Below are 18,785 nucleotides of genomic sequence, written 5' to 3'. Positions count from 1 at the left end.
TAAAATGTAATGTAATTTATGCATAAAATTTGGCATAATATAAGTTTTTAGTACATCATGAAACGTGTATAATGTATCAAACAAAAAATATTGGTACGTTTTTTTTTTTTTTTTTTTTTAAAATAAGAATACACGATTTACATCCAGAAGCACACAAAGGATAAAAAAATATGGAATATTCGGTAGATGTGTTAGCTGGAGAGAGCATCTCAGCTTGAAAAATGCAAACTCGGTATATTTCACGAGAAAGAGATAGCTTTTTCTACGAGTGTAATTTTTACGAACGTATGACGAAGGTATTTTGTAGAAAAAAGTTTCGAAAATGGAATTTTTCTACGCGCGTATTTGTAAATGATCCACTCGGTGTTTGTACCATCCTGTATATCCCTTGTATATCCATTTTTATCGTAAATGGGATGCGATTCATCCTTCACCTTACGTACGCATGGATTTTCAATTTTGTAATAGCGCGTTTAGCCGGTATCGAAGATTTATTCTGCGATTCATCGCGCGATTTTACTGCGGAAATTTTTCTACGATAAACTCAGGAACGTTTTTCGACGATCTTTAAATCTTTTTATTGCGACACATTTTTGAGCGAAAATCGTTTTTATATATAATGATGCTAGCAATTTATAGACGTCTTTACACCGAAAGCATTGAGCATTGTGAGATAGATTAATAATTAATCGGTTAAAAAAATATACTTAAAATTAAAACTCTTTCTAACCACGAAAATTCAATGGAAACGATTATTTTTTTTTTTTTACAAAGATTGTTTTTAAATAACTTTTACGTAAAAAAGAAAAGAAATTATTCAAAACAGATGTCTGATCACTATAAAGGAAAAGCATGAGAAAATTATTTTCCAACTTGGCTGACTATAATCTATAATCGTACATTTTCATAAGGAATTAAGTATTATAATTAACACGGCAGAAGTTTCGACCAACATTCTACATCTTACACCAACTATTAACAGGCTCCACTTGTTTAGCAACTTTTTTTTTTTTTTTTTTTTTATATATAGATAAATCGTGTTTGTAGGTTTGAGCAATTCAGCAATTAATCGAATTCTAAAATTATCGAGAAAAGAATTGGGTAGAATTAAGCTTGTATAGAAGTAAGATATAACAAACTATATAACCAAGCACACATACGTAAACAAAAGACGAAAACGATGAACATGAAATTTTAGTAGTACACAGTATTTTATAGATTTCTTCTAAAAACGAATAAAGATACGAAAATCCTTAATCTATCGTCGTTGGGATTGAAACCAACTAAAACCAAGTGAAATATATTGTTATACACGATAATATAATACAGGGTGCTAGGAAAGTTTCTTAACCATGTCTAAATATTAACCAGTATAATTTTTGAATCGAATTCTAACAATCGTATTAACAAGGAACAATTTTATTTCTAATCGTCCGTATTCGTATAAATATATTTCTAGAGAACTAACTATGATACTATGGTAAAGTATGCAAGATATTAAGAAGTTACACGAGATATTAATCGTCCAACGATAAATTTCAAAGATCCAACCAAGAATTGTAGTCGAAATTCTCCGATATCTGAATCTGTAAGACCAATTTAAACAATATACCCTTATCTCACAACCATAAATACAAACTTACAAATTCTGTCAGCAATATCTCACCAATAGATAATCATCTTCCAAAGAAACCTCGCTCGAGTAACAACGACACCGTTACACTCTAATTCACATTACTAAACTTCATACATACAACTCTCATCGCTGTTAATGCATTTCCACTCCGAAAATTTCGCTCGGATTCTCGTAAAAAAAAAAAAAAAAAAAAAAAAGAAAGAAAAAGAAAAAAAAATATCGCATCATATCACTAATCAAATAATCATAATCCAAAGAAACTTTCCTTCGAATAACGATAACCACGGCAAATACACTTAATCCACCTAAAATCGATGATCATTGAACCTAATTCTCGATTCTCACAATAAAAAAATATTACTGCATCTACTGCAACTCGCTTCCAAATAATCACGATACACTTAGTCCATTTAATTAAAAAAAGGTTAAAGTCGATGATCATTGAACGTGATTCCGCGCCTCGTTACCTTTTAACGCGCTCGAAAATCGAGTGGTGCGAGTTTCCATGAAAACGCAATCATCGGGTCAACGGCAGCCACGACGCGTAGAAAATATTGTGTACGACTGAAATTTGAGGTGCGTTCGGTGTCATTAAGCGCGGTGCACGGCGTGCACGATCGTTCAGCGCGCGCGAATGGCTATCTTGTCGGCTGCATAAAACGGCTTATCGCCGTGAATTTAACGGCCGGTTAAACCGGCCGTTTTATTCGCTCCGCTCGGGGATAAACCGCACCGTGAGCCGGTGGGATGGCTACACGTGGGATCTATAACTGGGCTGCTCCACTGGCACAATTAGCGCCACCTATGCTGCTGAATCGTTGCACGCGTACAACTCGACATATCGCGATCCGCACGCATACTCTACACGCGTATCGTTCGTTGGGCAAAATTAAAATTTCGAATAAGGTTACTTACGTACAATGATTTTATTTACAACCCTCGAAACAGCATTTTTACTGATATAGTATAGTATAGCGTAGCATAGATCACTCTTCGTATAATCTCGATGGTTAACTTGAGCGGGATTATTCGACGCTTTGCGCGATAAATTATATATAAGAAGTAACTTTATTCCTGATTCGAATCGTTGAAATTTTGCCCATCTCGAGATCGAATACGCGAAATACGCGCACAAGGGTTCTTTTGCTTATCCGTGGTACGTTCACCCTCCTTTTGCGTGAATCTTTCATGAGTGTTTAACACTGTTTGCTCGACGTAGAGGCAGTTTGCGATTCCGCTCGTGTTGAATTTGTCTTTGCATTGAGCGGATTATGTTTGTTTAACTGTTTTTCCCGACAGTGGTTGTTCTTTTTTCTTTTTCTTTTTTTTTTTTTTTGTTTTTTTTTTAACTCTCTTTTATGGAGTTTTCTTCCGGTTTTAAATTTTGTTTTTCGTTCACTGAAAATATTATTGTAAATTTTTTGGGTGTCCTCTTTTTTGAGGCTATAGATATGGTTTTTCTTTTGGTTTGATTTTGTTTACTGGCGTTGACTATTTTTTCTCTGTTGAATTTTTGATTTTTGTTTCTTGTTTTTTTAGTCATCTTGTTTTCTCTATTTTGTTTTTAGATAGATTCGTATTTTATTTTATCGGTTTTTTATTATCTTTCTTATTAGAAAGTTTTTACGATTCTTTCTTAATATACCTCTACCGTGCTCTTTTATAATTCTTCTTTTACGAAATTACGTAGTTTTCATTTTTCTTATTTTCAACTTTCCGCCTTTGATTTATTATTCGTATATTTTTATATTCCTCCCTTGATTTTTTTGTTTATTCTCTCTATTCTCCCTTTTCCTGCAATTTTTTTGTTTTCTTCATCCATTACTTATTCTACAACTTTTATTCACCGCTGCACATAACTTTTCTTTCCTCGCTTGTCATCCTTTAACACTCAAACCACCACAAATTTTCTTTCTATCCCGGCCAATTACAATTAATCCATCCTTCATATCTCTACCTCAACCACCATATCACTCAATTTCCATATCCATTTCCACATCGAATCACGAATCGATTCTATCATTCGTATGCATATCGAGCATTCGGATTGTTCGCAATTTTCGCAGTTTCACAGCTTAAACTATAAATATATATATATATTCCCCGTTTGTTGTTCACTTCGCAACACGAGGACAATTCTATTGATATGTTTACTATTGATAAGTTATCGTAGTTACAAGTTTACACAACGCTTGAATTAATTATAGTTATATAACAGCAGTATATTGATAAACTATTTGTAGATATCTACAATCTCTGTAAACTATAGGATAAGAATTTTTAATCGTAATTTGATAATTTGGTTTTATATAATTTAATCAAGACGCTTTACTCTTTCGATATTTTCAATTTTATTCCGTTTGAAATTCACTTGGTGTAATTAATAACTTTTTGTTATAATCTTGAAAGATTTATTTTTTTATTCTATTACATTGTAGTTGATATTTAAATAAAATTGCGAAGCACACCCTTCTTATTATGATAAAATTTTAAACATATCGTATAAAAATATCAAATTGTTTTTTAAGATAGACAAAATTTAACAAGAAAGAAACAAGTTTTAGTAAATTCACTGCCACATCGTACATCTTTTTCTCTCGTTTCACAATAACGAGTTCTTTTTTTCGTAAGAAGTTTCTGCCAAATAAAACGATTACGTGACGCTGGTAACAGTACATTTACTTGCTCGGTTCATTTCGATATCAGTGGTTCCCAATTTGCAATTATTCAAAAGATAATTGTATTACCTAATTATACAAATTATAGTATTCATATCCCACAAATTTTTAGTGTATTTATTATTATTATTATTATTATTATTATTTACTGCTCGAGTCTTACATTACTTTCGTGTAAATAAAAATTAATCATTTTTTATTACACGTGATTTCAAAGAGTGGATTGGATACAATAATTATAAGACTTTATACAAAATTCATCGATGCAAATAATATTCGCAAGCAATTCGATTTATTTTATTTCTGGCATAAAAGGACAGAAACACAAGCGGCTAGAATGTGAAAGAAAGAAAATTATTCTTCAATCCGTCCAGATTCCAGTTCAAAGATTCCGATTCAACCACTCTCGTAATTTTCCCCCGATTCAAGGTAACGAGGATAAAAATTTTTCTTTCTTCCTCGACCGTTCGAAGGACAAACCGTGGCAAAGAATATAGGTCGAATTCCTGCGTCTTGATCGAGCCTTCCCATCTATTCAGACGTGACCCAGTCCAGTTCCTTCGTTAAACGAACGTGAACTTGTATATCCAACTATCCACCTGGAAAAATCCACAATTTTCCATCCTAAAGATTACTGGAGACCGCCATTTTCTCTTGCGCGTAGCTTCGTTAAGTAATTGCGATTTTCAATCACGTTTGATCAATCTTCGATCAAGGTTTTCAATGTGAAGAGAAAGAGAAGGAATGTTTCGAAAAGAAAAATTTACCACTACGATTTGGAATCGTGTGTTTCAGTGAAAGGGATTGAGTTAAGGTTTTGTCATTCCAAATATTAAGGGAGACCACCGTTTCTCCCTAGCTTCGTCAAGTAATTGCAAATTTTCGGGATCGCGTTTGATCCAAGGATATCAACATTTGGAGAAAAAGCTTTGTAAAATGTATGAATACTGGGAACCATTGTTTTATCGAAAGAGATTAGGTTAAAATAAGTCATTTACGTGTAAAAAGAACGTATTTTTTAAATCTATTTCTATTTTCTGCCTTATAGTTTCGATGAAACTTGATCATGGTCACTGATAAATCCCCTAAAAATGTCGCGAACGTGAACAGAAATATAAATCTCGCGAGGAAATATTCTTCGTGTTGGCAGGATCGCGTGTCGTACACAACAGCGACCTGTTGCTCAATTAATTATTTAATCGAATTTCGTAGACTGTTTATACGCGATTAATCCTGTCGTAAATCATACATTTGAAATTCATTTATTTGGATGAGAAATGCAAAGCCATCGAAGAAGAATCAAAGGGACTCGGCGTGTAAATTTTGTTAACTTTCCAACACAACTGCTCGTTGTTTAAAACTGGTGGCTATTTGTTACTTTATTTTCAGAAGAGAAATTAACTGGAAAATTAGCCAGGGGTGGCTTAATTCCTTCTAGAAATCTTCGCGAGTATTTCTGGCGTGGTAACTCTCTGGCTTAAAAGTTTCGGCAAACTTGAATTTGAAACGTTAACGTGTTTCCTATCGGATAATCGGGTAGGAGAACAAGGTTAAAAAACGGTTAAAAATATCTCGACCTTCCAAAGGTTGGTCACGCAGGTGTTGACGCGGATTATCATCGCGATGCTAGAACTAATTTTCCAAAAAGAAAGAGAAGTTTAAGTTCGATCCCTCTAAACTGAGATACGAGAAGAAATTATTGCATATCGGAAATTACGAGTTTTGTTCGCCATTTCAATTTTGACTGTGGCTGTGTTTAAATTGCTGATAATCGATATGGGTATGGATACCGGTTTAAGAAAAGAAATAAGGAAAATAAGAGTGGTTTGACTGGATATAATATTCAGTGGTGTGGACTACCCATTTCAATTTTTCTCGTGCAAAAATTAGGAATGTTATCAAATTAAACACGTAACAATATCATTGCATTAAGTGTAAGATAAAATTACGAAGATGGAAAGATGATTTAAATTTTAGACGTCAAACTGCGAAAAAAGCGAACACGAAGAATTTTTGTTAGATGTAGTCATAGTGAATAACGTGATATCAATCTTCTTATATCGATCACTCTTCGCACATATCATCGTGAGAGCTATTCATTATTCGTGACTCGTTGTCGATGATCGATCCCCAATTTTTTAGTAAAAAAATCCCAATTTTCGTACGCCAGATTTTCCACGTGGATAAGCACGGATAAGCAAAGGTGAAACTCTGTTTCACTGGTATCACCTCGTCGAGGCACCGCGACGACAAAATTTCTAATTAGATTCCTTAGATTCCGACTAATTGATAATGAAAGGAACGAAAGGGGATGAAATTTCCCGATATTTTATAGAGTGTAGCGATTCTTAAAATCTTTTGAATCGTTCCATCAACGTTCAAAAATAAAATAGGTACTTGCACTATCTGCTGGTAGATTAATTTGACCGGGTAATATGTAAAGTAATAAGAGAGTTAAGAACTTCGAGATTCGAAAAAAGTTTCGAACATTTTTGAAGTGCGAACATCTTGAAGTATTCGACGACTTGTGACGAGTCATAACGATCACGAAGAGAAGGAAGGAATCATTTGGAGGAATCCCACTAAATTTCCTACTTTCGTCTTTACTTCTCTACAAATTGAAAACTTTCAACACGAATCTATGCAATACGTAAATGCGTATATCAAATCGTTATAAACAATTTTTCTTAATACAAGAATCTCTCGAATTATTATTATTGTTAGAAAAAAACAATAAATATATATTGACTAAAAGGATCGAAAAACACCAAATTTCCAGCCGATAGTGTATCTACCTTGACCAACGAAATATCGCCGAAAAAAAGAAAAATAAATAAATAAATAAAACGATATTAGCAAATTAGTCAATATTCATGTTCCTCGAGCGTTAAAATTATAAATTCGTCGCAGTGTCCTGCCAGGCGTTCACATCGTTTTATCGCGCACATTTTCTCATATCATCATCGATGTCGTTTGCCATTTTTCTAAACCATTTTTTCGTATCTCTAAGGGCGGAGACTAGGAGTAATAAAAATCCGGGGGGGAAAAAAAACTCTGTCTTTCGATCGACGAAGGGAAAAAAAAAAAAAAAAAAAAAAAAAAAAAAAGAAGTCATTTTATCGAGATTCCTCGATCTAGGATGAATTTACTAGCTTCGATCCTGTGAAAACGCTGATCGTGGCCGTAAAAACGAAAGAAGAAAAAAAAAAGGGGGTTGGGGGTACGTTTGTTAAGGCCTAAAGTGAGTAAAATAGGTTGAAAAAAAAAAAAAAAAAAAAACTTGTTAGCGGTGTGTAATAAGTACACGAGTATTTTCGTTGTTAAGTAAAACGCTTTTTCAGAATTATATACTCGCGGATGCGACGACGCTACTCCACGTAGTAGGTTTATACACGCGTAATAGTAAACTACTCGGTTGTAATCGACATGCCTTCGAGCACGTCTCTCTGACTCTGGGGGGATTGATAACGTCGGGGGATGGATGCTCCTCTCGCGCCTCTTCCTATCCCTTTGAAAACGAGGAGGCTTTGTTCCCCTTCTCCCTCCCCTTTTATCGCATTTCCACGTTCAATTGCTGCTCTCCTCTGCCACGCCTTGATAGTTGGAAACTTTGTTGAAAGAGAAGGGGTTGAAGATTTGGAGATGTAAGAGAGAGAGAGAGAGAGAGAGAGAGAGAGAGGACTCGTTGAAATAGTTAAAGAGAGGTCGACGTGATGATAAATTGTTTGGAAATATTATTGCATATTTTGGAATTTTATTTGTTGTGTATCGAAGAAAGGAGAAGTGACATTACAAATCAATTCTTTTTGTATCTTTTGTTAAATTGAAATTAGTGGATTTAGATGATCTTTTTTGATAATTTTTTTTTTTTTTTTTTGTTAATAAAGCATAAGTTTCAGAAATTTCTCTAAAAATTTTATATTTAAACTCTGTTGCCACGAAAATTCTCCGTTAATTTTCCCCTGTCAATCAAAAAGATACAAAGCAGTTTAATTTCAAGCTTCATCACGTCACGTTATGAAAAATTTTATTACGCGATCTTTTATTCCAACTTGTGCGAGAAGCACAAAGGCTCGAGGCACATTTTGCACGCGACACATCGATTTCATTCCATTTCAATTTCATCCATACTCCAACTCCAATTCGTTCCGTTCAAGATTTCAAGAAAGAGAAAAGAATTCTAAAATTCGCTTCCTATTTTTGCTACTCGACTTTTTTACAACGGCAAAAAAAAAAAAAAAAAAACACTCTCTCCATTTCATTCGACGAAAAACCAGATTCCGCTCGTTATATAAAAAAAAAAAAAAATAAGAAATCGAAACGATTCTCGCGATTCTCAGAGAAGACGTGCTCGAGGGCGTGGCTGAACTTCGTGGTTGAACGACAAACAAACGCGAAAATAAAGAAAGGAAAGAAAGAAAAAGAAGAAAAAGGAGAGAAAACGAAGAGGGAAAGAAAAAAAAGAAATAAAAAAATCGTCGTGCTCCAGTGTTGTCTAAAAATAAGCTTCTCTAAGGGTGAAAAGAAACCCCCCTTTTTCCGCGAAAAGACTGTTCACGCGAAATGTGAGTGAGAATTAGGGCAGTAAATGGAGTAAACAGGTAAATAGCTGAGAAAAGGAACGTGGTTGAATAAGAAAGAGCGGAACGAAGAAGAAGAAGAAGAAGAAGATACCTGCGGCTCTAACTCTAAATATACTTGTTACTTGCTATCCATAAGTTTATATCGTATCTCTATCGTGACAGAATTTACGAAACGTATTGTACGTGATAATTATATTTATACGGGCTGTTACACCAACTGTCTCCAATCTTCCATTCCTCCGTGCGACACCGGGCGAACGAGACGGATGGGCAGATGAGGCGCAGGCGAGCAAAGTGCAAAACGTGGCGGGAAGAGACGGTGAGGGGGGAGGGAAGCTCGAGAGGAAGAAGAAGCGGTTAGAAACTTGGGGATTGAACGTTTTCGAAAACGGATCAGAAATCGTCGCGGCTCGAACATCGATCGATGGATGAAGAGAGCTGGAGAGAAAGAGAGAGGCAAGGATGAAAGCAAGGAAGAGGGATCGTTAGCAAGAGTTTCGAAAAAGGAAATCCTTCGAATCGTTCCACCAACTTTTGATTAACGAGCATCGTCCACAGCGAGTTCGTGTTCCGCAAGAGGGAAATTAAGGATGGACGGTGATTGTTTAAAGGGACGAGAAAAAGGAGACTCGAGGAAAGTTTTCAAGTTTACGAGATTAATCCGTGGACAACGATGGAGGAGGAAACGAAGGTTTTTTTCTCAGTGCGAGCCGACGATCCTTGCTGTTGGAAGAAACGTGTGGAGATCTCTTCCCTTTTCTCCCTAAACTCGAAGGGAGGGTCGCCCTCTTCCTCTCGGATCCCCGATCAACGCTCGATTCTCTGTTCCATCGGAGCTTTCTTTACATTTAAGTCGACGAAAAGAGACTGATTTGTGTACAGGGCAAAGCATTGTGCGTGCGTGGCCATGGAAAACGAGGGGGGAAGAAGCGTCGATCCACTTGCCAATTCACTTGTCACGATGGTTTTTCGAACCAACAGGGAGAGTGAGAAAACGAGAGAGTCAACGAGAGAAACAGGTTGAAACGGATTGAATTTCGTTCCATTTTTTTTTTTCTTTCTCCTGTTTTCGGAAAGGCTCTCTTTCTCCGTTCTTCGATGGCCACGCGTTTCCAAAGACTGTGTACAATATTTTTTCGTACGCCTGCGCCGTCGTTCGCGCGAACGCGCGTCCTCCCCTTGGTTTTTTCGAACTGTTACTAGGCTTGTTTCTTAATAAACTTGTTTTTTTGTTTGTTAGAACGGGAGCGGAACTGGCGGCGAATCCGGTGGACGGGGCAACGGGTGAGTATACCGATCAATCAATGTAATTACAATACTTTTACTTTTACCCCTTTCTCTGCAAATATCTTCTAAAATGCACTTTTTCCGTGTATGTGTATATGTTTGGAATACTTTTTTATTTCTTTTTTCTTTTAATTTTTGTCGACTAAAAGACATACAATGATGGTCTCCTTCTTGCGGTAGTTGAATTTTAATTTGATTAGATTAGAAAAATAGATGGTCCAAAATTTATTCTGCATTTTTATTTTTATCGCATTGGATGTGTAGAAAATAAAAATTACGTATGAAAACGCGCGAGATTATTATATCGGAAGTTACACAAGTTTTCGAAAAGAAACTTTCACTTTGGAACTTGGAAAATTGCATTTTCCAAGGTAGATCATTGGAAGGAGTTTCGAGGAATTCAAGTAGAATGATATATATGGGAAAATGAGATATAAAAACGAAGGGAAAGTAAGGGGGAGGGAATTTTTGCTTAGGGAATAACTGTGAATCTTACATTCATAGTTCGCATCGTACGGTCTCGTCTTGAGAAGATTTCGAAATTCTCCTCTCCTCCCCCTTTTTCGTGAACGTGAGACGTAAGGGTGGATTCGATGGAAAGAATTCGAAGACAATTCGTTGGCAGAGATATTGGTGGAAATTCTCTGGGAGATAAAATTCCACGGCTTTCATTTCTCATTTGGTCGGGAAAGAAATCGATGTTATATAAAAATATCCTGTCGATACGTTTCTATCAAAATTCTTTCCGTTGACAGGAAAATTGTAGGCAGGCTTTTTCAGATTAACGTAAAACGAAACGTAAAATGATTTGATTTCTTCCATTTATAGTTTTTAGCTTATAACAATAAAGAAAGTATCGATTCATCTTTTTAAAATTCTTCTTTTTAAAAATTCTCTCGATTACTCTTATCGATTCATTACGAATTACAAATATTTCCAATTACAAACAAAGAAACCGTTCTATCGGCTATTCCATTCACCAAGAACGATATCCTTTTCTTTGTCCATTTGATACAACAAAGCTAAGCTCTTGATCTAGACACCGGTTGACATAAAAACCAAGATGTTCACCGAGTGAAATCGACCCTCTTAAAGGGGGTCAATGCTGAAAGTGCCACTTAATTGTTGCAATTCCGACCTCTGGCTTCCGGCGTAATCGATAATCTCAGTTCAGAGACAATTTCTCTCTTCGATTTCTTTCGCCAAGATATCGCCTCCAAAAGAAAAACCACGAAATTTATCTATTGCTCTTCTCTCACGAGATTTTTAAGATTAATTATTTCAAAACCAATATTTCCATAATAAGTATTTCTTAGAGAAAACTTATTTATTTTCATTGGCGCAATTAATTCGTTTGAATTGATTTGAATCAAATTTTAAAAAATATTACGTTACCCGTAGAATTATTTATTTTATTTCAGTAGTTGCAATCAGTTCTCTGATTCGATTTCCTAAAAAAATTAATTACAAATTTTCGATTCTTCGATTTCTGCATCAGGTTGGTCTGTTTCTTTCTGTGCGTGTCAGGGTCGAAAGGAAAGAACTCTCAATTGATACTCTTGTCGTAAAAGTCGACTATCTCTTTGTTCAACGTTTAGTCGATTTAGTGCATTTAGAGCACGTGGAATTGCTGATTAAACTGGTATAATAGCGATCGATTCTTCGCTGCTCGCGTATATAGGAAATTTATTGCCCGATAATTAAATTGCTGCAAGTCGTTTTCATGGATTTGATGGGGGATTACCCCTTCAATCTTTCAAAAAAGGAAAGAAAAAATTAACGAACCTCGAGGAGCCTTGATCGTCGATTAAAAAGTCGTAAGAAAATCAAAATGGTGATTGCAGCAGTTATAATTATAAACTTTGGAAAAATAAAAATTAAATTATGCAAAATTTGAGATAAAACAAGTATTGTTATAATGGTCATTGTAATTTAGAAAAACTTTTAAAATTATTATATAAAAAAAAAATAATTCAATAATTATTATTTAAGAAAATTTTCAATATTATGAATTTAATTACTTGATTGTTGAGATTTTATAAAATAATATATTTACAACACACTATTTATTCCTTTATGAACTTACTATATAAAATTAAATACACATAAAAGTGATTTTAATATTTTAAAGAACTCTTGTTGCGATAATTATCTGGAGAAATTTGAGGAACAGATTTCTTCCTCGAATTGGAATTAACGTTAATTGAAATTTGAGTGTACTTGGTGTAAAGGCTTGCGTGTTTTTCTGAATGAAAAAGTGAAGGGAAAAGGAAAGGAGAAGAAAGGAGAAAAGAGGGACGGTTTAAGAGAAACGGTTTCAAAGTGACAGATTATATTATACCTTGCTTAAAGAAGCCATCTAATTTGGTTGAATTCCAACGAAATCGATATAATTAAATAGGAACTTGCGAATTTAGGTCATGGTTTAAGTTGAAACGATAAATCTTAATTGCTACCAAAATACCAGTTTTCGTGTTTGTAATCAGATGGAAAAATCTTTTCAATCTACAACACTCTCTTAATTATAATTGGAGAGTAGTACAATAGAGAAGCCAATCACTTTTGTAAATGTTGAAAATTCAAGGATCTATTTCTTACGTGAAAGTGAAAGTAGTGGCTTAATTAATTGATCAAATTATAATAATGAAACGATTCTTAAGGTATTATCGCGAACTCGTAATTGATATTGAATCCTCCATTTATATAACCCTTTGATATTCTTAATTATAATTGATAGTTTCTTGCTCGATATCAATCTCTCCTCAAATTCTTTTGATACAAAGAATTATTCCATTAATTTCCGGAATTCACTTCGATAAAAGGTTGAAAAGCCTTCTCTGATGATAATGAGAAAAGAGGATCGGATAAGTAGGAGGCGAGTTAAGGGTTCCTTAAAAGTTCTGATCGGTTAAGTGGCTCGCCTTCAGTGACGAAATTCTCCATTTAATCGAAAAGTTCGATTACTTCCTAATCTGATTCGTCCGCCTAATTCGGCGACGATTTATTAGAGATCAGATATTTATTGTCACGCAATCGTTCCTTCCCTGTATCAATCGTTATAAAATCAAACGAGTAGAAGTTTGAATAGGTTTAATAAAAAAAAGGATTCTTAAAACGAAGAACGAATTTTCCATTCATCGATATTTCAATAAAGCTTTTTTATTCCCGCTTGAATAACAATCTATTTGAATAATAATGAATTCGTATTTAAATAAATATTTTATGATTCATTTTTGTAAATAAAATATAACGTGTCTCTTGTTATCTCAAATATCAAAATTAATTCAATTTCAATTCTAAGAATATAATTATCAACTTTCAATTACTATAAAATCTACTAATAATTATTAATAATTTCATTATTTCCCATTTTATCAAAATCGATTTCATTTTTTCAATCGTTCGGATAACGTGTCTCTTGTTATCTCAAATATCAAAATTAATTCAATTTCAATTCTAAGAGTATAATATATAATAAACTTTCAATCACTATAATAAAATCTACGTGCTAATAATTTCATTTTAAATTTCAAAACTCTACTAATCCAATCTCGATCACCGATTTCATTTTTGCAATCGTTCGGATTACAACTCGTCTCGAAACAAAATTTCAATCAAAATGTTTCACGTAAATGTTTTCAATGTTATGAATTTTCTTGCAGGCATCCGGGGGACAATCCTTTCTACAGCAACATCGACAGTATGCCGGACATTCGACCGCGCCGAAAATCGGTGCCATTGGTCTCCGAGCTGGTACGTAATCAATTGTCCATTAACCTGGGCAACGTTCCTCATGCATATATGGATATGTACACGTATACGGGACACGCGTTGTCCTGGCCGTCCATATTCGTGAAAATGGACAACCGACGGTGACGACGGTGGCCATTATCTCGGCCATTCGTCCTCGTCCTCGACGTCGTCGTCCCGGTGTCGTCGTGTCTTTGCCCTTGATCATGGTCGTCTCGAATGATTTCTCTCGTTACTTTATCGTTGTACAAACAATTGCAGATATGAATAATTTCGAGATACATTTAATTACGATTATTTTAATATCTCGTTTCGAGGGAAGGGATCGTATAAATTAAATGGAATAATTGAATAATCGGTGGTTGCGTGAATCAATACTCTCGATTTATGGAAAGTAGAGTGTATGGAATCCTTGGATCACGGGATTTCGAATTGTAACGAATTGTATTACAAGCAGCATTCTCCAACTTGCTCGAATGATAACTCGCGCAATGGGATTAGAATATTCTTTGTTTAAAATAAAAATAGAAGTCATTCTAAATTCATGGAAGTTGTGGAAATTTGTAAATTTTCCAGAACGATGCAAGAAATTTTAACTCGAATGGCTTTAAATCGATGTCGTGAAATTCCTGGGGAAAGTTTCCTCATTAAAAACTTGCTCATTTCATCGCAAACTTTGCGAAAGTGAAATCAGAATCCTGTGTCACTTTCCACACTCGTTTCAATACGCATTGATCAACATTGGATCAGCATCAACTGTTGACTTTGATTAAATATTTAATTTCGTTAAATATTCTCTTATATGAATAATTGTGAATAATATAAAATAATTCGAACTTTTAATAATATTTTGTTATGTATCTATATACAATTTTTGAATGAAAAATCATGGATCATTACAGTAATTACAATAAATGTGCAAAAATTACAAATTTTCATGTAAATCGTTTCTGTATACCGATTGCGTATTTTTATGCATTCAAAGAACACTATTTCTTGATTCATTTCCACGATGGAAATTAATTAACCTTGTGTTACGTCTGCTCATTCTTTCGATAACAATTATTTTACCTTCAATCTTTGCTGTGGTTTTAATCTAGAATCCTTTCTTTGTCCGACTATTTTCCAGCAATTAAATTCTCTAAGCTTGTTCCAAGGTTAAAAAAAGTTGAAAGTAAATCAACAATATTCGCAATTCGTTCGCTCGAATAAAAGATTACAAATATTGTATTCTAATTAAGAATGATTTCTTTTATTCGTATCGTTCCATTAATTTCATTTTTATTTGCATTTTTATCTTTCATTCTGAAAGATTTGTTACAATGATTAAATTTTTCGCAATGGAAAAACAACAAATTACAATTAAAAATTCATAAAATATAATGTAAAAAAAAGTTTTTATAACGATACACGTTAAGATTATCCAATCATCACTTTATTTCGCAACGAAATAAAACTCGACGACCATGATCAACACGTAACTGAAAGCTTCTTGCTTCTCGTCCAAATGTGTTGTCCCCTCTAAAATTCACACTGCCTCCTATTTCTTTTCTTTCTCAATTCCAACCTCGGTCTTTCAAAATTGAATAACACAAAATAATTTCTTTCTCTCCCTCCATCAATAATTCCACCTTACTCCTCGCACATTGATACACATCAATTCCATCTTGTTCGTGCTCTATTCCCGCAACACGATGGCGACGACGTCGAACATTTGAGGCTGTTTCTGTCGCGAGATCGATATCTGTTATACGCCGTTCGTGCCGCCTTCGAGAGACATTTGCTCTTAAAAAAAAAAAAAAACGATAGCGATCGAGAAGTGTAACTCTCGAGAAATGTAACAATGATAAAAAAAAAAAGAAAAAGAAACAATCGTCCTTCCTCTCTCTCTCTCTCTCTCTCTCTCTCTTTCTCTCTCTTTCTCTCGAAGGCGACACGATCATCGAAAAAAAAAAACCGATCCCTCCTCGTCGTGCAACCTGATTGCGTGTACTGCGTTTCGATGTTACGTCGTTTTATCGATAACCCAAGATTCTTCCAGAGGGGCGTTCGCACACGATTTCGCGATAAATCGACCGCCATTTCTTCTGAACGAGGCGCGATAGTGTTCAACTTTCGAGGGTTCCTCGAAGGATTAAAGTTAGGTAGAAAAGTGAAAGTGAAAGGGGAGCAGAACTTGGAACGTTTTTTTGGGGGGGAGGGGGAAAAAGGAGTTAATTCGAGATAAGGAAGATTTATCGAAAATCGTGTGTGAACAGCCCGGCTATTTGTATACTCCAGTTACTAGTGCTTTGCAGAGTATGCTCGTTCGACGTTATCAAACTTTCTATCGAAGATATATATATATATACATCGGGCGACGAATAATGTTTTTGTCATCCTTGTTGTGTTGGGATTTTCTGTGAAATGGTGACGCAACGTTCACGTACATTCAGGGATTCGTTCCTCGTACCTGTTGCTCATGGGGGATTGGATAGGATTTCTTCGACGTTTGTGAACAATTTCTGGATCAATTTCAACTAATTTATATCAAAGGGATTAGATTTCTTTTTAAAATTCTCGTTTTATGGATCGTCGATTTTGAAGAAGTACATTTTCAAGTTTAAAAATCATTTGGGATTCTCCAAAGTGAATTTCAATTTTACATGGAATTCGTTTTAATATAACGTTATTGAAAATCAAAGATTAGAAGATCATCTTTAAGGTAAAAACCTAAAAGAATCTTACTTTATTCTTCGTATCTAAACACCGAAAATCTGTAAATCAAATTTCTTATTTCTCAAACGAATTTCAACAACAAATAGATTTTCGAATTTAAATTCCAAGTATTAAAATTAATTTAGGAATCTATTGGAACGAGCCAGTCGAATTTATACGACTAAAGCACTCCAATCCGCAATTTACAAGAGGACGATGAATGGCCGCCATTTAAAACTGCCAAGAGACATATCCCGCGAAGATCTTCCGTCGTCTCGTCTATTTTCACCCATAATTTCTCAATCGTACCCGATATTTCGAAAGCCAAACCTCCACACTGACGTTGCCAATAAATTCCTGGTTGCTTTCACAGCACGATAAATCCAGCATGCGGAGTAACATTTACCAGATTACCATCGTCGTTGTGATTCGTACAGCTTCTCCGTAAATCGTGGACGCCATTAAAGAGAATCGTGTTCGTGAAACGCGTGTCTGACACGAATTCGCGCTATAAGCGATTCTTCTTCATCCGATCTAGGTTTCATTGTCGGATCTCTGTTCACGATTGCGCCGCCATTTCACGATCGAGCCGTCACGTGACGCGTCTAGCGGGCACAAAATGGCGCCCGCATGCGAGAAAATGACGAAAACGGCTGCAAACACTCGCGTATCGCGTGTTTCGTGATTCGAAACGCCGCCTTCCTTGTCTTATCCAACGTTATATAATAATGGATCGAGAGAAAATTCTGGCAGAATTTGAGAAAATTGAACGGGAATTATGAATTTTAAAGCATGATACAAATATGGTTAGAACGAGCAATTTGTTCTTTTTCTTTGAAGAATTTATGATATATAAATATTTGTGATATTTTCTTTGTTGAACGGATCAATCGTTAATTCTTTTATAATTTTATAAAAGAATAAAGATGGTAGATATAATGATACAAGTTATATCATGATAAATCAATATTTCTTTAAATTTTAGTACGCTTTTTGGTGTATTTGTTCAAATCGAAGAAGCATGATGAGATTGTAAAGTTTAACATATTCGTGAGATTTTATTTTATACGTATAAAAAAGAAATTCAATAATTTATAATATATATATATATTGTTGCATCTATATTTGTTCGAATAAAATATAACGAAAATTTAATTTTTTCGAAAAGAATTCTATATTATCATGCTTTAGTTATAACCACGAACAATTACAACAGAATAGTATTATTTTCAAACTTTAATCTCGTTGAATCGATCTCTTGAAGAAATAGAATTTTATATTTACAACTCACGTACTTCGTATATTATTTTTCTTTTAATTTGGTATCAACTTGTATATACGATCTGATTCAATTCAATTCGAGAAATATGAATAACAAATAGCCGAGCAAATTCAGATGCACGCAATTTAAATGGATTTTTCCAACAAAAAGATATTACTGATAAATAGTTTCGAGAGTCAAGCATGTTCTATATTTTTCAACGATAGAATTCTGCAAAAGAAATTACGGAATTCTTTGTTAGTCAAAATCGATTTTTCCGCCTCGAATATTTTTTTGTACGATTCCCCTTTCGACTAAATAAATATTACTATTTAATTCATCGAATTAAAATTCTTTTTCGATATTGTGAATTACAAATAAATCTAAAATTTTTGCTTTTAAATGATATAAAACGGGATCCAAATATCAAAAGAAAAAAAAGGTCACATACGATAGGGCAAATATAAAAATTCCCTGAAGCGATTTCAAAAATAAATATTTGTCGAAAAATAAAAATGTCAAATTAGTATGCTATGAAGCTCTGTATGCAATCGAAATTAATAATAAAATGTAATTGAATACATTTTATTCGAACGTGAAATAACAAAGTTCTAATTTTAAAAAAGTCATTGTTAAGAATTAAATGTTGAATATTCCACGCAATGCTTTTTTGCAAAATAGGATTGAATAGTAGGATGAAATAAACATACAAACAAGCTATTATTCAAATAAAATATTTATTTTATTTTTCTTCTTTCTTCAAAATAAAATATTTTATTATTTGTTTATTCGAAAAAAATTTATCGATTCTTCATATATCCCATCGTCATTTCAAATAATCAAACATTTGTTAATAATTTCTCTCTTATAAATATAATTTATCTTTACGAACT

The 18,785-nt window shown here is 34.1% G+C and overlaps 1 protein-coding gene across 16 annotated transcripts in view; it reads left to right on the top strand.

The window, feature by feature from the left end:
* Nucleotides 1–18,785, top strand: part of unc-13 (protein unc13 homolog) — a 101,191-nt gene that overhangs the window by 18,201 nt on the left and 64,205 nt on the right. For all 16 annotated transcript variants that reach the window (XM_086907326.1, XM_086907325.1, XM_086907321.1 and 13 more), the window contains exons 2-3: nucleotides 10,138–10,181; nucleotides 13,847–13,937. In XM_086907326.1, coding sequence (XP_086763452.1) covers nucleotides 10,138–10,181; nucleotides 13,847–13,937 — 135 coding nt within the window. The remainder of the gene's footprint in view (nucleotides 1–10,137; nucleotides 10,182–13,846; nucleotides 13,938–18,785) is intronic.

The sequence above is a fragment of the Apis florea genome, unplaced genomic scaffold (genome assembly GCF_048593485.1).
Source record: "Apis florea isolate Af1SG1 unplaced genomic scaffold, ASM4859348v1 contig_2839_pilon, whole genome shotgun sequence".
NCBI lineage: Eukaryota > Metazoa > Arthropoda > Insecta > Hymenoptera > Apidae > Apis > Apis florea.
This window is presented reverse-complemented; position numbering and strand designations above follow the sequence as displayed.